This window comes from Asterias rubens, chromosome 16 (genome assembly GCF_902459465.1).
Source record: "Asterias rubens chromosome 16, eAstRub1.3, whole genome shotgun sequence".
Taxonomy (NCBI): Eukaryota; Metazoa; Echinodermata; class Asteroidea; order Forcipulatida; family Asteriidae; genus Asterias; species Asterias rubens.
Genome location: NC_047077.1, coordinates 315,000 through 339,052, shown reverse-complemented (window position 1 = coordinate 339,052; position 24,053 = coordinate 315,000). Strand labels below are relative to the sequence as shown.

At 38.1% G+C, this 24,053-nt stretch overlaps 1 protein-coding gene across 2 annotated transcripts; it reads left to right on the top strand.

Annotated features, from left to right (window-relative positions):
• The first annotated feature begins 1,434 nt into the window (after nucleotides 1-1,434).
• LOC117300904 (sphingomyelin phosphodiesterase-like) lies at nucleotides 1,435-21,787 on the top strand. 2 transcript variants are annotated; one of them, XM_033784767.1, is made up of 13 exons: nucleotides 1,435-1,731; nucleotides 6,069-6,365; nucleotides 7,448-7,612; nucleotides 8,273-8,396; nucleotides 9,479-9,582; nucleotides 10,604-10,773; nucleotides 11,083-11,202; nucleotides 14,002-14,082; nucleotides 14,801-14,971; nucleotides 17,581-17,770; nucleotides 19,316-19,405; nucleotides 20,874-20,968; nucleotides 21,214-21,787. In XM_033784767.1, exons 1-13 carry the CDS (start codon nucleotides 1,564-1,566, stop codon nucleotides 21,320-21,322), a joined length of 1,884 nt encoding a protein of 627 aa, XP_033640658.1. In that variant the 5' UTR covers nucleotides 1,435-1,563; the 3' UTR covers nucleotides 21,323-21,787. The 2 variants fall into 2 exon arrangements, with proteins under 2 accessions (XP_033640658.1, XP_033640659.1); XM_033784768.1 differs by lacking the exon at nucleotides 1,435-1,731 and adding an exon at nucleotides 4,425-4,460.
• Nucleotides 21,788-24,053: the final 2,266 nt, after the last annotated feature.

Below are 24,053 nucleotides of genomic sequence, written 5' to 3'. Positions count from 1 at the left end.
AATGCATAAATTGACAACCCTGTAAAAAATTGAATCAATTGTTCGTCGAAGTTGCAAGTGAATGATGGAAGAAAAACACACTTGTCGCACAGGTTGTGTGCTTCGAGACCTCATCTCCGGTGGTCTCGACTTCAATTCAAATATTTTAGTGAGGAATTACTTCTTTCTCAAAACTACGTTACATCAGAGGGAGCCGTTTCTCACAATATGCCTCAGTTTCCCCGTACCCATATTGTGTTTGTGGCGGGAGTCGGCTTGCCTCCCCATAAGATGGTTTGCTGCTAGCTATGGAGGCAAAACAATGTTTCCAAACGACCAACATTGCTTTGGTGATGTACGGAAACTCAACTTTTTCCCCTTACATTTTCAAAGAATCTGACCAACAACAAACCTGTAACCCAAGTATATGGCTCCCCTGCCCTCATTAGTAATCAAGAAATATGGGCAAGGAACTGCATGAACGTCAAAACATGTTAGAAGCGGGTGGCATTTTCACATGATTACTTTTGAATAGTTTGATTTTCACAAAGTTTAGAGAAAAAAACATGTTCCTTCGTTAAACTGTAAAAAAATGGTGAACTCAAAAAGTTCATTTTGGGAATATTTGGTGTTTCCTATGTATTGTAATAAAAAAGTATAAGGTTAAGTATTGCCCAAATCCAGAACCCCCACACACTCTACAGCTCGTTTTTTGGTTCTGTTTACTTCATCAACCATCAGAGCATCTGGAATGCAACTTTTTTTTTCTGAGGCCCTTAAGCGGGTCCCGGACCCACGGCGTAAAGGCTTCGCGCCCCGCCATTGTTTCGAAGTGCCCCCCCCCCCGAAACATTGTGCCCCCTATAAATATACATCAGTGGCTGCGCTGGTGTCCGTTGTAATTGCCATTTTTTATAAAACACGCCTTATCAAGTTCTACAATCCCGGCCATATCTCGTTGGGCCCCGTGCCCCCTTTCATTGTTGGTTCCAATTGCCGACTGTGTTCTGAGTTACAGTCAACATTGAGCGGGGGCGGGGGACAAATGTTTTGAATGTGAATTGGAATGGGAAGTGCACAGGGAACTGATGTATATAACGTCAGGAAAGGGTGGCCCAAGCATTTTGGCCGGGAATGTAGCTACGATTACTCGTAATGAAATTACACTTTTCACATTTTTAGAAGATTGTGTCCAATGTCGAGTAATTCCCCCCCCCATCTCCCCCCCCTCCTCCCACCCCCCCCCATCCTCCCACCCCCCTCCTCCCACCCCCCTCATCCTCCCCCATCCTCCCCCCTCATCCGCCCCCCCCTCATCCGCCCCCCCCCCCCCCCCCCTCATCCTCCCCCCCCATCCTCCCCCCTCCTCCCACCCCCCCCCCTCCTCTCACCCCCCTCTTGCCCATTGCCTTTTTATATTGAATAACACATTTTTGTTTGTTTTTTAAATGACAGTACAAATTATGTTATTTTTTACAAGGGTCACGGGTGCTATAATCATTGGTTATCTATTGTTAAGACTTTTTTTAGAATCGTTTTTCCACCTACAAAATAATCGTAGACAACAAAATCCAAACATTAAGAATGGTCACCGTAATTTGTGCATTGCGCCCTCTCTTGTCGATACAAAATATAATGAACTTTGACAATCACGTGCGTGTGGTGTTGACTTCATGTCATGTGTCGTCGGTTGTCTGCAAAAACTACGCATGGTTTTGGGCTTATTCTGCTGTTGAGGCATGGTTGGTTGAGGTAAGTGAACATTAAGACGCAGTGTAATGCATTGAAATGTACAGCGGTAACAGTAGGCCTATAAAAGTATAAGGTGGTGTATCATCAAATTGGTGTTAGTCAATAATTAGTAACAATGTGGTTTATTTTTGTGTTTTTGTACAATGTTTGTCTTACTCACTCAGTCTTACTAAGCCCCACTTAAGTTGTGTGGCCAAGGCTAGTTCAGCTATGGGATAACTTTCCGTATGGCGCCACCACTTTTTCACTCATTTTTACAAAAAGGGATATATCAATCAGGTAAATTAGATACTATATTATTTTATTTCGAATGAAAAAGTGGTGGCGCCATACGGAAACTTTTCACGAAACCGAAATAGTCCTAGGAGTATGTCGATATGCTACATACTGCTCAGTGCTACGGTTCTTTTCATTATAATACACACTGGTACATAAAATGCAATTACATACATGTGCCTACCTGCCTACAGTACAATCTACATGTATGCATTACTGTTAAATTCCGGCAGGTGTATGTATATGTACACAGTATATAACTGTATGTACAATCAACAACCAACAGCAGAGCAAAACTTAATATTATTATCTCAGGATGTGGATAAATCCAATCTCTTTGTGGCCGATTTAGATAGTGAAATGCACTGCAGGTATATCATGCATAAAATAACAAACCTGTGAAAATTTGAGCTCAATCGGTCATCGAAGTTGTGAGATAATATTGAAAGAAAAAACACCCTTGTCACACGAAGTTGTGTGCTTTCAGATGCTTGAGGTCTCGAAATCAAATTCGTGGAAAATTACCTCTTTCTCGAAAACTACTCCACTTCAAAGGGAGCTGTTTCTCACAATGTTTTATACTTTTCATTACTCGTTACCAAGTAAGTTTTTATGCTAATAATTATTTTGAGTAACTACCAATAGTGTCCACTGCCCTTAAAGCAAGACACTTAACCACTGGCACTTCGTCCTTTAGATGGGACGTAAAGCTGTAGTGAAGGTCCCGTGTGTTGTTATATAACAACTATCAACGAAAAAAACAACAACCTGTATACACTTATCGTAAAGAAAAGGGGTTCGCCCCGGTGTGTCTGGCAGTGCGATTATGTTCAATTATGAAGGCTGCACTTGAAAGGAAGAAGAAGAAGAAGTATGATTCTCGTTCAGACACAGTACTAAAGTCGGTTTATGGTTCAACCCGATAAGAGTTCAACTCTGTGTGTCTGAACGATTCGGTTTACCTTTTAACACTGTGTGTGGACAGAATAAAAAAGACCACATCTGATTTAAAGCCATTGGACACTTTCGGTAAACAGTATTGTCCAGGGCCCACACTTCGTGTATCACAACTTATATATAAAATAACAAACCTGTGAAAATTTAGGCTCAATTGGTCATCGGAGTCGGGAGAAAATAAGGGGAAAACCCACCCTTGTTTCCGCACATTTCGCCGTGTCATGACATGTGTTTAAAATAAATCCTTAATTCTCGATATCGAAAATTGATATTGTTTTATTGTTTTCTCATAAAGAAAAGCATATCATAGAATAATATTTCAAGAGAAGTCTCTCACCATTACCTTCTGTAAACCCTGTAAGTTATTTGTTAATCTGTGAACTTTTAATTTTTTTTCTGTTCCTAAAGTGTCCAATGGCTTTCACTCACAACAGAGGACCCATTGACCTCCGTAATCATTACGTAAACACACGGTGACCAATGAACAGGACAATAAACCAGATGTTAGAGTAACGAGGTCGCATTTTCTTTGACCTCTTATTAAACCAAAGATAAGCCGCATCGGGTTTAACTCAGTTCTGTCTAAACGCAAGGGGAACAACTTTTTACAACAACCTCAAAAGTTTAAACTGGTTCGGGTTTAAATAACTTGGTACGCTGTCTGAACATACATGTTCCCTATCTGACTGAGTGATTCCATCTGATAATCTGCCAAGTTATTTATTTTTATCTGACCATGAAAATCTACACAACAAGAAAACTTATCTGCAACGCCACTGCGGATTAGAACGCAAGGGAATGACTTTTTACAACAACCTCAAAAGTTTAAACCGGTTCGGGTTTAAATAACTTGGTACACTGTCTGAACATACCCTATCTGACTGAGTGTTTCTATCTGATATAAATCTGCAAAGTGATTTATTTTTATCTGACCATGAAAATCTACACAACAAGAAAACTTATCTGCAACGGTAATGCGGATTAGGCCTAATAAAAATAATGTTTAGTTTCTGGTAACATTCTCTGAAAAGTGTGGAGCGGTACATGCAGGTAGGGGAAATGTTTTGTTTACAATAAAATTATTCTGGTTTGAAAAAACTCTTCTGAGTAACAGAGCGGTATGTGAAATTACCAAACGCATATACAAATAAAAAGTAATTACACTATTAGTTTGGTTTATTTGCGTTGCGAGTACAAATAATGATACAAAAAGTGCAAACTAACAAAATGTTACAACTGTTAGACTGCAAGCCAGTATGAATGGTGGGTAGAAATTTATTTATTTAGCCACATTTTGGTCAAATCTTTACAGTTGAAAGGTTTTTGCACAGTCGGGTTATCGGGAACAAACAACAATTTTTATTAGGCGAAGTGTAATAATAACATTTTCTTGTGATTCTTGTAATGTAAACACTAGGGGGCCTACAAGTGGAAGTGTCGTGGCCGAGCGGTTAAGAGCACCGATTTCAAACTCTGGTGTTTCTGATCAGCAGAGTGTGGGTTCAAATCCTTAGCCGTGACACTTGTGTCCTTAAGCAAGACACTTAACCGTTGCTTAGCCTTCCGATGGGACGTAAAGCCGTTGGTCCCATGTGTTGTGTAACGCATGTTAAAGAACCCAATGCACTTTTCGAAAAGAAAAGGGGTTCGCCCTGGTGTTCCTGGCTGTGGCTACTGTATGCGCGCCGTAGCACCTTGTAAACCCTTATAAGGTGCTAAATAATTGGGTCTCAAAATTCATCACTGCAATTACCTATCTTTCTGAAAGTTTGTATTATACTCAGCGCTTAGAGTACCTCCCAGGCGAGATGATCATGAATTGTTCATGAATATTCATGAATAGTTCAATAACATGGTTGTTCATTGACATCAGTTCATGAACTGGCCATCAAAGTTCTTCATGATGCTCATGAACAGTTCATGAATGTTCTTGAACAACAAATGAGACAATTGGTTGATGAACTTTTCATGAATTTTTGATGATTTTTTCATGAACATTGCATTCATTGTAAACCATGAACGTTCATCAAACGTTCATGATTCCTGTTGATCTGCATGTGACTATTCATTAGCCTATTAAGTTCATAAGATGCAAAGAAAGTTGAGACGGACTTTCATGAAAATCCATCAAATGTTCATAAAATGTTCATGAATTGAATGGGTTCAGTGAACTTGGTTCAAAAATTACTGTGATGAACTGCTGATGAATAATCATGGACTGATCATGAAGTTCGTAAAAGTCCACCAAATGTTCATTAATTGATTGGTGAACCGTTCATGAACTTGGTTCATGAACTGCTGTGATGAACATTTTATGAACTATTGATAAATGTTCATGAACTTATCATGAACGTTCTTGAAAGTTCATAAAGTCATGAACTTCATCTCGCCTGGGTTTGTTTGGTAGATACGTGCGCTATATAAGACTTTGATATTATTATTATTATACAATGTGCTCCTTGCAAAGTGTCAGTTTCGTAAAGAAATAGGGAGAGTATCAGTGTGCACTTGTAATGCAGACCTGATACTCCTCCATTGATTGCCTCCATGCCCTCGGTCAGTTCCTTGATGCCCTGTAAATGCTTCAGTAGAAATTTACAATTTCCTCGTAGAATGCCCTTTATCGAGGAGAAAATGCCTTGGTGTCCTTGCCCTTTCAAGAACGAAGCATACATGCCCGGTATTGCCTCAAGCGAATCTAGCCCCCTGCTTTTATTTTGATTTCAAACTCTTCCTTCTCTGTTTCCCTTTTCCTGCCGAATGACATTTTTTATAAACAAACTCTGACATTTAGTTTCCTTGTTTTGGTTGTCACTTGTATTCTTTTTTTTCCAGTTTAAATGAATATCATGAACAATGTACAAGACTCCACTCAATTAAAGACACACACCATTGAAAAAGTACGGAACTATTTTGAGTGTGTGTATGACGACTGGTTATTAAAGATCCAGACATTGTACTTACTCAGCACGAAAGGAAGACAAATTTGCTTCTCATTTGCATTCGCAGGAAGTATAAACCAGGCTTTAGTTTACAAACCACTGGCCTCTGATTCGCTGTCTAGTGTAAAATTAAAGCCCATTTGTCCTTCTTATTGGTTTTAGGTTCCCATGATGATCAAACCAATCTTATCGCTCTTGGCTTTGTGCCTCATCCACCAAGCAACAACCAGACCACTCCTGATGAATCCGGTCCAAACCAGTCTATACCAGTTTTTTCAGGACCAACCCAAATCTAATGGTTTAGGATGTGATGCTTGCAAGCTTGCAATAAGTGCAGTCGATACTCTCTTGGAGATGAATTCTACTGAAGATGATATCCTTGCCGTCTTGGTGGACATTTGTAAAGTGGGGAAAATTGAGTCAGCAAGAGTTTGTGAATTCATTGCACCAGAGTTCAAGGTAAATTTTATCATCTCTTAAAATTTAATTTTGCTTGTCGTGGCCGAGTTGATAATGGCACCGGTGTCATCGTCTCAGATGTCTGGTGTGCTCAAAGTTCCAGGTGACGTCACCGGTTTTTTGTTATCATACGAGTGCTTTTTCGCCTGGCAATGCACAACCCTCTTCTGGCTTTCAGAAGAACCTTCTTTGTAATTCCTGTTTCTCAAATACTCGATTATGTCGTTGCTTTTTTCACAATACTGTCGTGGACGCTCCACTTGTTCATCACACGATTTACTTGTGTACGCTGCCATGACAGCACGAGCAAGACAGTCGACTCAACCCGGCACTAAAATCGAGTGCTATTAATAATAATAATAATAATATCGAAGTCTTATATAGCGCACGTATCTACCAAACAAGGTACTTAAGGCGCTGAGTATATACAAACTTTTGAGAAAAATAGGTTATTGCAGTGATGAATTTTGAGACCCAATTAGTTAGCACCTTATAAGGGTCTCCAAGGTGCTAAGGCGCATTAAGCAGCCACAGCCAGGAACATTAGGTGAACCCCTTCTCTTTTTGATAAGCGCACTGGGTTCTTTTACATGCGTTACACAACACATGGGACCAACGGCTTTACGTCCCGCCCGAAGGACGAAGCAATGGTCAAGTGTCTTTTATAAGGACACAAGTGTTACGGCTGGGGATTTGAACCCACACTATGCTGATCAGAAACACCAGAGTTTGAATTCGGTGATCTTAACCGCTCGGCAACGACACTTCTATTTAAAGGAGTTGGTCTCATACACGAACGTATGTACTTCGAAACATAGCTCCTCATACATTGCAGGAGAATACTGAACTGTCTAAGCATCAGGGCTCAATTTTAGCTGCGTGAGCAAGATATATTGCATAAAAGTGTCCTGCTAATTAAGCAAAAATAGACAGGATTCCAGACAAGGGTGTTACATGCCACAAGGTATTTTGGGTGTTAACTGTTCTGCCATGTCTGGTAAGCAACTTTGTTTTGCTTAGCTATTTTTTCCACAGCTCTATGAAATTAGGCCCAGTTCAAATTTTTATTCCCTCTGTTTCAGGATGAATTGTTTGGAGTACTCGTTGGTCATTATGCGACACCAACACAGATTTGTGGATCCTTACTTGGCAGTGACTGTGGTGTACCGTATAATCCAGATGCACTGTGGAATATCACTCTGCCCAAAACACCTAAGCCACCTGTTGTCGTTCCACAACCACCAAAGGTATGATCTAAATATCTTCCTCCATCGTTTAAAGGAACATTACAGAATTGGTTTTGTATACAAAACAGTTGCTGGCAGTGTATGTAATTTATGTAATCCACCATTAGACATTAACTGACAATCCTGTAGAAGTTTGAGATAGATCAGCCATTTTTTGGGTCACAAGAAAGCAGTGAAAAAACCGATTACACATTTTGCATGACAACGATTTAAAAAAGTATAAATCTTCGCAACTTTCTCAAATTCAATCTTTCCAAAACTTTTCAAATCAGTTCCTCTCCACATCTTCGCAAAAAAATTCCCATCCAACACATTCAGATTGGCAATACCCTGGTCACACCTAGCACAGATGTACGAAATCTCTGCGTGCTCTTTGACCAGTGCATGAACCTAGAAAAAAAATGATCTCTCCACCCAGGGGTATATGGGTACCTGTGAGGGCAGAGATGGTTCTTGTGATTGATTATCTTAGTACGCTCCCGAGGGAGCTGAGAGTGTTTAAGGAATGATTCAAGGCCCAGTGACCAGGGGTAGTAATGTGGAAGCTCTTTGAGACATGTTGTATAAAGTGCTATATATAAAAACCGATTATTATTAGTGATATTTTATGATTTAAAATTAACCCAGTCCGTTTCCCTTGTGGTTAATTTATCATTTCAGAAAGGCTTGCCAACGATGAATGTACTTCATATAAGTGATTTACATTGGGATAGAATGTACATGGAGGGAACCAATGCAGAGTGCGGGGAACCACTTTGCTGTCGCTCTAATGACGGACCACCAGGTAGTATTGACGTTCTTAAAGTGACTAAAGCGAACATAAGAATATAACATGAAATTTGACCTGACTAGTCTTAGGAGAAATAGTGTTTTGAGTTTGAAGATTTGGCTTTAATTTGAAGCTTTTATCTTGCAAATTGAAATTATTTCTTAGTGATTAATTTTTTATTCCCGAATTAATGTACATACATGTAAGACTCAAAGTTATGACTTGAGCTTTGACATAGGACCTGACACTTGATCTTAAAGACTTGAGACTTGACCTTTAGGACTGTGACTTGACCTGTGGGACTTAGGCTTCACACTTATTGGTTTAGTTTCAATGTACTTTAAAAGGACTTGGAACTTGACCTTCAAGACTTGTGACTTGACCTGTGCGGCTTAAACTTTACAGTATTCTTGACCTATACTGTATGACTTGCAACTTGATTTATAAGACTTTTAATAATAGCTTGAAGTTAGACACAAGAAGTCCCATTCAATCCTCTAAGCAGAAGAAGTAGTCCTGGCCAAGTTGTTATCTCTATCCCAGGTAGTACTTGATCGACAGGACAGTTCTTTTCCGAACTATATAAGTCCTCACCAGCAAAGTTGACATAAAATGGTGTATGGGTTAAAACCAAAATTAATATTCTTTATCCCACATGCAAATTTAACATCTATTATCTATTTTATCGTCGCCGTACCCGCTGCCAAAACATAGAATTCAAACTGCCTCTTGCTACCAGGCAATCTCGGTAGTCTAATTAGTAAGACACTGCCCTAGAATTTCAAGGGTCGTGGGTTCGAATCCCACCCGAGTAATATGCCTGGGATTTTTTTTTCACAGGACTTGGGAAAGGACTGAGTATACAGTGCTAACACACATCTGTGTATATGGGTTTAACAAAAAATAATTAAATTCTTTATCCCCGATGCAAATTTAACAATCTATTACAGTCATATTACTTGGGTGGGATTCAAACCCACGACCTTGAAATTCTTGAGCAGTGTGTTACTAATTAGACTACCGAGATTGCCCGGTATTAAATCGATTCAAAAGGTTTACAATGAACTGGTCTTATCCGACTCCTCCTTTCATTTCAGCTAAAGGGGTACCCGGAGCAGGCAAATGGGGAGACTACAGAGGGTGTGACACCCCAACAAGAGTTGTGGAAAATCTGCTGGAAACAATCGCCCAGACACACAAGGTAAGTTTGGTTTTTATTTATTTGGATAGTGTATGAGTAGGATCCAGTTTTACCATGCATCACCGAGCTATATTTCCCGCCTCTATTTCCCGCCTTCGTGCATCACCAAGCTAACTTGCATCAACAGTACTTAAGCAGCATGAAAGCACACAACTTCATGTGACAAGGTTGTTTTTTCTGCTGGAAACAATCACCCAGACACACAAGGTAAGTTTGGTTTTTATTTATTTGGATAGTGTATGAGTAGGATCCAGTTTTACCATGCATCACCGAGCTACATTTCCCGCCTCTACTTCCCGCCTTCGTGCATCACCAAGCTAACTTGCATCAAGTGTACTTAAGCAGCATGAAAGCACACAACTTTATGTGACAAGGTAGTTTTTTCTTTCATTATTATCTCGCAACTTCGACCACCGATTCAGCTCAAATTTTCACAGGTTTATGCACATGTTGAGATACTAAGTGACAAGACTGGTCTTTGACAATTACCAATAGTGTCCAGTGTCATTAAGCAATACAAAGGTTAATGGTTAAAACCATTATACTGCTTTGTCCTTAGGATGGGGCGTAAGCCATATGAAGGTCATGTGGGTTGTGTATTCACAACAAATAATTCAGTGCATTTATCATCAAGAGAACGGGTTTGCCTTGGTGTTTATAGCATGTTCTGGCAGTGATATGCAACACGTCCCCTTAGTTGCCTTTGCTTTTTAATGGTTGCTTTTTTGTCTCATAAAATAATTCTTAACAAGCTCCACCAAATTTCATAATAATGGCTGTAGCGCACCAAAAGTGTCATTTGTGACAGACATACACATAATATACCTTTATCATGGTGCAGCCATGTGGAGATGTTACCAAACCGAGGCTGGAAGATCTAAATAGTCTGGTTCCTAATTGCAAAATGATTATTAACATTCATTATTGTTATTCAATAAGAGGAACATGACCAAGATGGAGGCAGCATGATAAAGGTCTATACATTATTATTTTTATATTATTATTATTTCATTTTGCACAGATTGATTTAGTTTACTTAACTGGTGACATTCCAGCGCATGATGTGTGGAACCAGACACGTCAAGATCAGACTAGCGCCCTCAACGAAACAACGCAATACTTGATGAAATACCTCCCTGGGGTACCAGTTTACTCTGCACTTGGCAACCATGAAAGTTCACCGGTTAACAGGTATATATATATACAATGTAAAGTAGTAGAAGTGTCGTGGCCGAGCGGTTAAGAGCATCAAATTCAAACTCTGGCGTTTCTGATCAGCAGAGTGTGGGTTTGAATCCCCAGCCGTGACACTTAAGCAAGACACTTCACCATTGCTTCGTCTTTCGGATGGGAAGTAAAGCCGTTGGTCCCATGTGTTTTGTAACGCATATAAAAAAAAAAACATAGCACTTATCGAAAAAGAGAAGGGGTTCGCCCTAATGATTACTACATGCACTTTGTAATTAATGGTGTTTATAAATGATTTTGATTTTGAAACAGTTTCCCACCTCCGTTTGTGACTGGTCATAACTCTATAACATGGCTGTATCAATCTATGGTGGACTCATGGGTGACTGACGCTAAGTGGCTACCTAAAGAAACAACATCTACAATTATCAAGTAAGCCAGTTACAACATATGACATTTGTCTGTTTAACTTTTTGTTTGTTCGTGTGTTCGTTTCTTTACCTTGCTGTATTGTCTTTGGAGCCAACCACTTCCTCATGTCAGAACTAATCAACTGCTTTGTCACTATTGTAGTAATCGTCATCAACACCATTGAATCAAACAGTTATTTGGAAATGCCTCACATGCCGATTTCATCATGATAGAGTTGTGCCTTTACGATTATTTTCAAAAACAGTTAAACAAAAGTCTTTAAAGGAATTGTATACCTTTGGTAAACGCTCTCAAAATTAGTGGCCGTAAAAAACATACTCGTACTTGGTTAGAAGTCAAGCAGCCTTCAAAAGTATGAAACATTTTTAGAATCATTTCACTTTGAAGCAAGGTGGTGACGAGCAAAATGTTTGAAAGACTCTTGTGCTGTCTGTTGATGAGACATACACGATAGAGGTAGCCTTTTATGAAACAGAAACTGAAAGGAAATGCATATTGATTCAACAAAGTAAAGTGTTTGAACTACGGCAACCTAGGATTCGAACTGCCTCTAGCTGACGGGCAGCCTTGGTGGTCTAGTTGGTATGACACTGCTCTAGAATTGCAAGGGTCGTGGGTTCGAATCCCACCCGAGTAACATGCCTGTGATATACTTTCACAGGACTCGGGGGAAAGTACTGAGTATACAGTGCTAACACACATCGGTGTATAGGTAAAAAAAACAAAATTAATATTCTTTATCCCCGATGCAAGTTTAACATCTATTATACGGCAACCTTCTTTTATTTGGTATTCTGACACATGAATTGGACATAGTTCAAAGATTAGGGCAAATCGTTTGGTATGTTTTACACCCATGAGGGAACATTCATGTGTATAGCCCACACTCAGGGAACTTCACTGGCTACCTATTTAGAGAGCAGATCCATTCAAAACATTCTAATTCACTGTCCTGTTCCTTTATGTTTTCTTCAGTCCACACTTGACATCACTCATTTGAATGTTCCCTGTGCAAACAAACTTCCGTGTTGAAAAAACATTCAGTGTAGATTGACTGAAGATTTGGAACAATCTTCCTTCTGTTATGAGGGAATCTGTTTATCTCCATTTCTTAAATTTCTTACGACTCTATCTGTGTTAATTTCTATTATGTGTGCTTTGATCTGGGTGGAATAAATTTCAATTGTAATGTTATGTTAGGAACATGGCTGACCGATCATATGCTGTATTAGTTGACACCAATGTGCATGTGTGCATGTATAATGTAATTAGCTAAATTTGCTGATTTGTATTGGCTCTATTTGGGAGTGCGTATCCCATGTATTGAAAAATCCATCTTCACATAATGTCAAATGATTTTGCATAATGCATGTTGTAACCTATCTGCGAAAATGTATTTGTAGCCCAACAGAGGGCTTTGAAACAATGTAGCCTTCGCTAGTGCATGCCTCCTAACAGCTTGCATGTCGCTATACGCAAAAACGTATCAACCTTGCGCCTTAGTCTTATCGCAAATCACGCATTGCCAACATCTTAACAGAGCTCTCGATTAACAATTTTCGCCAATCACATTCCTGGACGGAGGGAAGCAACCATGGATTAATCTCCTGCGCAAGCGTTATATAAGCATGTGCATGCAATTCACCCATTCTTCAGACATCTGATCATGATTCCGTGCAAGCCCAAAGACAAAAAGAACTTCCAGATTTTCAATCTGAGCTCAAACAAAATGGAAACTGATGCAGAGATCATCCTTTCCTAACAGGTAGGATTCATACAGTTATCGTGTTGAATTTCTATTTAAATTTTTACAAATTATCAAGCACCCGATTTTTATTTCATTTTGTTTGAGTTTCCTTTCGCCTTTCCACAATCTGTTTCTCATCCTGCATGCTCCGCTCTCATTAATTCCTTTTCTTTCCCAATTTAATTTTATGTATTCATTATTTTATGATTTAAATATCTAATTGTATTTTTGTTAACATAATTAATTCATGTACAGAATTTTGTATTAATATATTTTTACTTTTTGTTCTGATATTATTTTTTTTTAAATAATATTTTGCCTTTTTGTTGCTTTGTTGTTCATTACTTTTTTTAATACTTATCAAGGTCAAGAAAATAATGCAACAAATAATCATATTATTGTTCACAAAAACTATTATTTTCCGCTTTAGTTCTGAACCTTAATGGTTTGCAAATTTAAAAAAGAAAAAGTTAACTGGATGTTGTATTCTTATTCTTTACGTTTTGTCGATGAAGGAAAGTTTTTATTTTCATTTTTCATTTGAAAAAGAAAGGAAAAATTAAATAAATCAATATACCATGCCAACGAAGCTCTCTCCCGTGCATGATAATAACAAAAAAAAGATCAAACATCTGAAGATAATTCTTCTGCCCGAATTTCCGAAAAAGCTTGTCTGACTCGAATAGCCACTCCTCCCTGGTGCCCACTTTAACTGGTTCACGGGGCAATTGCCATACTAGGGCTCAGTTTCACAATCATGTAAGCACAAAAACTTGCTAAACACATTTTACCTTGCTTAGCAGAAGCAGGTTACCAGCCATCATTTCGTGAAGTTTAAATTGTTGCGACTGATGGCCGACTCATTTTCTAAGCTGTGTTTTCTGCTAAACATTTTTATGAAATTGTGCCCTGCCATACCTGACATGCCACTGGTAATGGTTCCGAAAAGAGCTGAGAATTATTCTCAATGTTTTGATGAGTTCGCTCTAGTTGGTGTCAGGAAACAATTTGATCATTTATTAAATATTTGTGTTTTTTTTTTCTGATTCTAGGGGTGGATACTACACGGTACCAGTCTATCCGGGTTTAAGAGTCATCTCATTGAATATGAACATGTGTAACAATCAAAACTGGTAAGTACCTAGACTTCTACTCACAAAGATAAACTCTCTTAAAGACAGGTTTTTAAAGTTTTTTTTAATGATAAATGCAGTAATTCATGCATTCCACACTAACTTGTTGTGCAAAGAAAACCCTAAGTGGCAGCACATTTGTTTGTTTGTTTGTTTGTTTGTTTTTATTTCCATTTGTACAACAACAAAATTACAGGAATAATGGTTACAAGTAAATAAATAAAGATATAAATACTAAGTTAGTACAAATGGGGGTTGCAACCAAAGGAGGTAACCCTCCTGCATTGGAGCACCCAAACTGCTGTAAAATAGATGCTTCACTGGTTCAAGAAATTACAAAGAAAGTTAAAGTATCCCTTAAAACGCACATATTTAGAGAATAACGCACCCCCGGGCAATGATAACATCTCTTAATAAGGCATATATTATATAATTAAAATATGAACTTGAGTACAGTGGCATCTCACACTAATGCTTACAACTTGCAATTATTATTCACCAGTTCGCTTTGTTGGACCCAATAACATGCAAAACTCCCCACACAGCCTAATACAGGCTTATAACCTTGCATTCAAGCTGACTTTTTAATTTGTTCGCCCTTGACCTTTCAATTCTAACCTTGTGCTATTTTGATCCCCAACCTCTGACATTTCTTAACCTCTGACCTTTCTTAACCCCTGACCTTTCTTAACCTTTGACCTTTCTATTTAACCAACAGGTGGTTGTTAGATAATGAAGTAGATCCAGCTAACGAGCTCCAGTGGTTAATTGATGTCTTGCAGAAAGCAGAGGATGAGAATGAGTTTGTTCACATCCTAGGTCATATCCCACCAGGATCTGGTGATTGTTTACCACAATGGAGCTGGAATTACAACCAAATCATTAACAGGTTGGTCTCATTTTCTATTAACGGTAAGGTACACGTTTGGTAGTTGTCAAAGGCCAGTTTTCTCACTTGGTGTATACTGACATAAGCATAAAAGAACAAGCCTGTGAAAATTTGAGCTAAATTGGTCATCGAGGTTGCGAGAAAGTGATGAAAGAAAAACACCCTTGTTGGACGAATTTGTGTGCTTTCAGATATGAACAAAAGACTTCTGGCTAGAAGTCTTTTATTATTTTAGTGAGAAACTACCTCTTTCTCAAAATCTATGCTGCTTCAGAGGGAGTCGTTTTCCACAATGTTTTATACTATCAACAGCTCTCCAATGATCGGTACCAAGTCAGTTTTTAAGTTAATATTTGTTTTGAGTAATTACCAAATGTGTACCTTCCCTTTAACATGTAGGATTAGAAACTTTGCATGGTGTGAATACAGTCAGATGAGGTTTGCAGTAGCATGTGTAAAATTGCTTTCAAGAAGTGCGGGTTCTGAAAAGAAGCGGTGGTTGACAACTCAACTTATTATTTAATAGCATTTAAAGTTCTTTTATTAACTTATAAAGCCATTCATGGTTTAGCACCCATGTACATTCAAGAACTCATTACCATGAAATCACTCTCAATCAACCTACCGTCGCACCCATCAAGGAAATCAAGGGCTACCTGAGGTGATCGGGCATTTGTATACGCCCCTCCTTGTCTCCCTCCTTGTCTTAGACAGTCTTCTTCACTAAATGTTTTTAAATCTAAGTTAACTTCACCCATTAAATTCATTCTTGCTCTGTTTGTGTATTTTTTTTCTTCTTTGTTTTCTCTGCATTTTGTTTTTCTATTCCTTGTAATGGGCAGTAGAGTATATTTATATAGGACACTGCGCAATATAAATGTCCCTATTATTATTATTTTTATTATTATTATCAGCAGAGTATGGGTTTGAGTCACGGTCGTGACACTTGTTTCCTAAAGCAAGACACTGTAACCTTTCAAGGCAGTGGACACTATTGGTAATTACTCAAAATATTTATTAGCATAAAACCTCACTTGGTAACGAGTAATGGGGAGAGGTTGGTAGTATAAAACATTGTGAGAAACGGCTCCCTCTGAAGTGCCATAGTTTTCGAGAAAGAAGTAATTTTCCATGAATTTGATTTCGAGACCTCAGATTTAGAACTTGAGGTCTCGAAATCAACCATCTAAACGCACACAACTTCGTGTGTCGAGGGTGTTTTTTCTTTCATTATTATCTCGCAAGTTGACCGACTGAGCCCAAATTTTCACAGGTTTGTTATTTTATGTACATGTATATGTTGAGATACACCTACTGTGAAGGCTAGTCTTTGACAATTACCAATAGTGTCCACTGCCTTTAATGCTTTGTCCTTCAAATGAGACGTAAACCAGTTGGTCCTGTGTGTTGTGTAATGCATGTAAAAAGAACCCAGTGCATTTATCGTAAAGGGAAGGGGTTCACCCCAGTGTTCCTGGTTTGATGGGCTGCATATTGTGCCACAGCACCTTGTAAACCATTACATGATGCTATGTAAAGGAATTGCTACATGTATCATACTTCAAAAAGCTCCTCAACAGTCTCAAAGTACTGAATGTTGAAACGCCTTGAGTGCACTGAGTGAAAAATAATGTGCGTGTACATATAAGATAGGCCACTGTTTTTATTACTATTATTATATTAAAACAAGACAGCATTTTGGCTGGTGCAGAATTTGCTCTTTGTAATGTATTGACCCATTTGTTGAAAGTAAGTGCTTTTAGACGCCCCCCTTGGGTGAAATAAAGATAATTGCATAATCTGTTCTAGCATAATTGTAATAGCTAATTCAGTGGAGGGTTGTGCTCTGGGCCAAAATTCATAGAGCTGCTGATGCAGAAAGTACTATGCCCCTGCTAAAATATAGCATTGACTGCAGCTAACTGCCTCTAGCCACCGTGCATTCTCGGCGATCTAGTTGGTAGGACATTTACACTAGATTGACAAAGGTGGTAGGTTCGAATCCCACCCAAGTATTATGCCTAGGTTTTTTTTCACAGAACTTGGGGGAAACAGTACTGAGTATACAGTGCTTACACACATCAGTGTAAGAATAAAACCAAACAGTATTCAGAAAATACTACTTGAACAATTTCTGCTAAGAAAGATTAGCATGATACCAGCCACAGATATACTTTTGATAATTACTTCAAAAAATGAATGACCATCAAAACTTAGTAAAGAGCACTGCAGAACTGTTGATATATGTAAACAACATTGTTAGAAATTACCTCTTTTGACATGTTTGAAGTAATGTAGTTTTAGAGAAGGAGGTAATTTTTCACCTCAAAATTTGAATCTGAGAAAGGTTTCAGGCATGAAGCCTTAATCAGGGATCTGAAAGCACACAAGTCAATGCAACAAGGGTGTTTTTTTACTTTCATTATTTTTTGTGCAAATTTGATGACTACTTGAGCCCAAACTTTCACAGGTTTGTTATTAAAGACCAATTGCATCTTGGTCTTCGACATTTGCCAAACCCTGCCTTTAAAATTGTTAGGAAAAAAGCCAATAGTAGTTGATTTTTCTTTTTTAAGAGTCTTATTTTAGTTCTTGCTTTTCTCTTCCAGATATGAAAGTACCATAAGAGGACAGTTTTTTGGCCACACCCATAAAGACAGTTTTGAGTTGTTTTATGATGAGAAGACGAAACGTCCAACAAGTATGTTGTACAATGGTGGCAGTGTTACCACCTACTCAAACATCAATCCTAACTATAGAATCTATGAGGTAGATGGACATTACCTCAATAGCTCATGGGTAAGTTCAACTTTGACTAACCATTACCCTACCAGCTCCTAGTTCAACGTTGACTACCCCCTGCATCAGTCTTCTAACAGCTCCTAGTTTAACATTTACGACCCCCTGCCCTAACAGTGACCTAACACTTAAACAGCTCCGAGTTCAATTTTGACCACTCCGTGCCCCTCAGCTCATAGTTCAACTTTGATGACCCCTGCCCATGCCCCATTACCCTATTAGCTCCTAGTTCAACTTTGCCTACCCCCTACCCAATTACACTAACAACTCCTAGTTCAACTTTGCCTAACCCTGCCCCATTACCCTAACAGTTCATAGTTCAACTTTGACTACCCCTGCCCATGCCCCATTACCCTACCAGCTCCTAGTTCAACTTTGCCTACCCCCTACCCAATTACACCAACAACTCCTAGTTCAACTTAACCTAACCCTGCCCCATTACCCTACCAGCTCCTAGTTCAACTTTGACTACCCCTGCCCATGCCCCATTACCCTACCAGCTCCTAGTTCAACTTTGACTACCCCCTACCCAATTACACCAACAACTCCTAGTTCAACTTTGCCTAACCCTGCCCCATTACCCTAACAGTTCATAGTTCAACTTTGACTACCCCTACCCATGCCCCATTACCCTACCAGCTGCTAGTTCAACTTTGACTACCCCCTACCCAATTACACCAACAACTCCTAGTTCAACTTTGCCTATAACCCTGTCCCAGTACCCTAACTTGGCACATTACAAACTTGTGTGTATTGGTCTTGGGATCCCCCGAAAGCCTATTATACATGTATATGAACCATCTCATGTCTAGAAAGGGACTGGCTTGTGGGGCTTTTGTGTTAAATAAATTAACAACAAATATTAATAGTGGCTTAGTTTATAGCATGCATATCCGTCACTTAGTGACACTCAAGGTACTTCAACATTCAGTATTTTTCTGCAAGGTATTTTGTGGAGCTGTGTTTGTTTAAGTATGAGACCTATTCCTCCACATATCACCATGCAATGGTTTACAAGGTGCTGCCATTGCTTGCTGTTTGCTATTAAAACGAAATTGCTTGATAAATAGATGCAATTTATTTAAATTAAAGGCAGTGGACACTATTGGTACTTACTTAAAATAATTATTATCATAAAACCTTTCTTCATTACGAGTAATGGGGAGAGGTTGATAGTATAAAACATTGTGAGAAACAGCTCTCCTCTGAAGTGCCATAGTTTTCGAGAAAGAATTAATTTTCCACTCATTTGATTTCGAGACCTCAGATTTAGAATTTGAGGTCTCGAAATCAAGTATCTGATTGCACACAACTTCGTGTGACAAGGGTGGTTTTCTTTCATTAATATCTCACAACTTCAACGACCGATTGAGCTAAAATTTTCACAGGTTTGTTATTTTATGCATATGTTGAGATACACTAAGTGAGAAGACTGGTCTTTGACAATTACCAATAGTGTCCAGTGTCTTTAATCTAGTGATCACATTGAAACTGAAAGGGTAAATACAAGAATTAATTGTTATTATCTGGTATTCTCATTTGCAGGCTGTATTAGATCATTCCACATATGTCATGAACATAACTGATGCAAACCTCACAGATAAACCGATATGGAAACTGGAATACACAGCAAAGGTACGTACTACAATTTATCTTTAAATAAACTTGAATCTTCAATTCTGATTGGTCAATCCATAGCAACGAGTGTGAGCTATATAAATCTGTATTACATGGCCCATATTAAACACTGTTCTAACATGCTGTTTTTTAATTAAATGCAATGCACTATTTTAAGCAATATGTTAAAGACACTGGACACCTTTGGTTATTGTCAAAGACCAGTATTATCACTTGGTGTATCCCAACATATGCACAAAATAACAAATCTGTGAAAAGTTTGACTCAATTGGTCGTCGAAGTTGTTAGAGAATAATGAAAGAAAAACACCCTTGTTGCACAAATATGTTTGCTTTAAGATGCATAATAAAAGACTTAAGCTTGAAGTCTTTTAATATTTGAGTGAGAAATTACCTCTTTCTCAAAAACTACATTACTTCAGAGGGAGCCGTTTCTCACAATGTCTTTAAATACTATCAACAGCTCTCCATTGCTCGTTACCAAGTAACTTTTTATGCGAAACATTCTTTTGAGTAATTACCAATAGTGTCCAGTGGTGCCTTGAAAATTGTTGGAAGATATATTCATTGTTACATATGTGCTCCTTTAATACTGAAAACTTAATCAAGTTTGTGTCCCATATCGGCCTTCAGCCTCGCTCGGATGGGACCCAGAAGTGTATATTTTTCTGTATGCCACAGGCGCTTGTGTGAAGAAAAAAATTCTATGCTTATTGTGTGAACAGATTATTCGAACAATAGGTTATTAAGTATTTGCTAAAAAATACCTTTAATGTTATAATATGGTTGGGTTGGCATAGTGGTATCTGTCCTCCCCTTCCATCACCAGGACCTTGGTTCGAGTCTTGCTAGGGGGCATTATGAGGATTGAGTTTACAGTCCCTACTTGACTGTGTGGGTTTTCCCTGGATTAAGTGTCTGGGTTTTCCTCCAACATCTAAAACAGAAACTTCTTTCATTGTCTTGGCTAGTACAATGATTAAGTTCGTTTTCCGAGAGTTCTTTACGAAATGGGGTTTTCTCTTGAATATTTTCCTGTTTTTTTTTTCTGGGGTTTTCCTCCCACATCTAAAACATAAACTTTTTTCATTGTCTTCTTTCCTTGGGGGTTATTGGCTTGTACAGTGATATGATTCAGTTCGTTTTTCTGACAGTTCTTTGTGAAATTAAATGAAAAGGGGTTTTTACCCTGGAATAATTTTCTAGGGTTTTAATTTCTTGGGTTTTCCTCCCACATCTAAAATAGAAACTCGTTTATTGTCTTCTCTCCTTGGTGTTCTTGATAACATTCAGTGATTAAGTTCGCTTTTCTGTGAGTCCTTGGTGAAAAGAAATGAAATGAAAAGAAATGGAATGAAACAAGCAAAGAACCTCCTAAGGGCCTTCCAATATCCATTTGATGACCATATTATTTTTGTATTTCTTCTCTCCTTTTATGAAACATGCTTTTCATTTTTGTTTCCCAGGCTGCCTATGGTCTAAAAGAACTACAGCCCAGGGACTGGAATAAACTTGTAGAAACATTTCAAACAGATGACAAGATGTTCAACAAATATTACAGGTGAGAACAAACTTATCGGTTTAACTTAAAGACATTAATGTTTTGTAGACTGGGGATAAGTTTGGGGAATAAAGAATATGTATATTCAATACTTTCCCAAGTTCTGTGAAAAAAAAAAATCACAGGCATATTACTCGGGTGGGATTCGAACCCACGACCTTTGCATTTATAGAGCAGTGTCTTACCAACTAGACTTGTTGAGATTTGTTGTTGAATTTGTGGTTGTTTTTTCCTCCTGTTTTCAGATACCATTACAAGTTGAACATACCTGGGCCTTGTGATGCTTCTTGTAAGTCAAGTTTGTTGTGTGATCTTAAATCTGCACGGTCCCATGATGATACCTACTGTAAGTAGGAAGGTCACGACAACTGCACCTTGACCTCGGGTCAACTCCGAGGTCAGAGGTTATGACCTCAGAGATGAAAATGTTACCAAAGTGATTTCAACGTAGAAGCCTCTGAGAACAATGTGCAAGTTCTGTAAAGGAAGAACAGAACTGGGAGAGAGAATTTTCCCACCGAATGTTGTGACCGAGGTACTCTTAGAAAATTAGCATGGATGAACTGCATTTATTTTCATTGAATGACTGTAAACAGTAAACACTTTCTTCCTAAAGACTTTCTTCTTAGGGTTTGGCTACTTTTTTTTGGCTACGTATTTCCCAAAACACAAACGTCCACAGATTTATATTAAACTCACATGGTTTAAAAATATTGATGGTAGAATGCTTCACTTCAAATTGTATGTGCTGAGGTGCTGTCGTATATGAGAAATGAGTAAACAATTTCACAAGAATTTTGTTTTTTGAGTGAGACAAAAATTATTGTAGCATGTACAACGGATTTACGGGAGTCTCCTGAAATTATTGCTCTGTGATTTTCACTTTTTCCCCAAAACACTTGACGACTTAATGAGGCTGAAACTTTTACGGGTGAATTATATTACATACATGTACATGTATGTATTCATTCACAGTGAGTAGGGATTCGTGCCATAGCCAACAACTTAATATTCAAAAAGTATCAAAACCCTTTAATATTACGGGTTGCAATTAAGAAAAACTATAATAGAAGCTATTATAAGTTTAATTGGCTGCATTATAATTGGAAGGAATAGTCCATTGCATGATGTAGTTATGTATGTGAAGGGTGCGCTCAGTTTGCCATTGGCAAACATGTGCAATGTGCCTATTATTATAATAAATAATATATTATTACACATAGCTGATTTTACAAACAGCCCAATTTCATAGAGCTGCTTAGCAGTAAATATTGCTTAATCATTTTCTGCTAAGCAGAAATGAGCAGGATACCAGTTACAAATTGCACATGTGCAGTGGTACTTTTGCTGGTAACACTATTCTTGTAAGCATAGTTTGTCTTGCAACTTTGGTTTAAAGGGGGTATACGTTTGGTAATTACTCCAAAAATGAATGACCATAAAAACTTTATTTGGTTAAGAGCACTGGAGAGCTGTCGATGCTTAAACACATTGTTGGGAACGACACTCTTTAAAGTAAAAAAAATGTTCGGAGAAAGAGGTTATTTTTTCACCCCAAAATTTGAGTCTGATAAAGGCTTCAGGCAAAGCCTTTTTAATTTGCCAAAGAATCAACAGTGTTGAACTGAATGTAAAGTATATATATTCATCGCCCGGCCACCACCTTGGTCATGTTCCCTGTATCCTATAGCATTAAAATATGCTAACATTCATTGTAAAAAAAGGGTACCAGACTATTTCTCCTTCCAGCCTCGGTTTGGTTACACTGATTTGATTGGGAGAAAAATCAAGATGGACGCACCATGTTAAAGGTCTATGAGCACGAAAGGTCAGTGACGTGTATAGGTTTATTCAAAGCTAAATTCAGTATTAATTATTAACTTCTATTGACTATTACCATGTTTTGTTTTATGTATGATTTTGTTTTTTATAAAAATGAATCTCTGCTGAAGTTAATTATGAAATTTATCAAGGAGTATGATATTTTTTATGAAATAAACATTACAAATAAACAAGAGAAAAGAACTTTTAGCAAAATGTGAAAGAAAATAAATTATTCCTTAATCTGTTTTGGAATGTAGTGGCGACAAATAAATGTTAACAATTAATTTATTGTAATACTTACCTTTATTTTGGATGATGCATTCAATGCAGTCTAATTTTAACTGAATATAATTTTGAACTATTTTATTTGTTTTGATTGTATTTGGTATATTTTTGTGTTGCTTATGAATATCAATCCAGTGATCATCATCGATATAAGTTTAACTAAAATTTAAATGTTCATACTATTCCATTTGATTATCGTTTGATATGTGATGCTATATATTTATAACCCAGAGAAAAATGCAATATGTTATAATTTAAATTTAAGCTACAATTTTTAATACAAATAAAATTACTCTTGATGAGAACTTATGAACTAAGTTTCCTGTATTCTTCTTTCGAGTCCAACACTGCTCTTCAAATGTTTTGACCAGGATTGGGCGCATCTCACAGCCTTCTCGTTTGCTGCCATCAGGTCCAAGGCAGCACCTCCTCAAGGGCTGGGCATCGTAGAAGGTGTGGCAAAGACTTGGCTAAGTGATTTCCTTCCCTTCATCCATGTGTTGTGTGGTGTAACGCATGTAAAAGAACCAAGCACATTGTAAACCCTTTTAAGGTGCTACAGAATTGGGTCTCAGAATTCATCACTGCAATATTACATGACTTTCTGAAAGGTTGTATATACTCAGCGCCTTGAGTACCATGTTTGGTAGATATGTGTGCTATATAAGACTGTGGTATGATTATCTCTGTGGGACCCCGGTTCTAATCCCACCTCAGACCAAAGCCGTGCATGTGGTTTGGGTTGTCAGTCCCTACTTAACTGATGGGTTGTCCCCCATTGGGGTTTTCCTCCCACATCTAAAGCTGGACATTTCTTCTTGTTTCATATCCATCCTGTTATTGGCGCTAGTTGTGCTGTTGGGTGTGCGCAAATTGGTGTCATCGTGGTCAATAAACCCCAATTTGTTCACGTTGTCTTGAGTACGAGGTTGATGACTGTTCCAGTCTGATAACCTGATTGATTACTTGGGTTTCT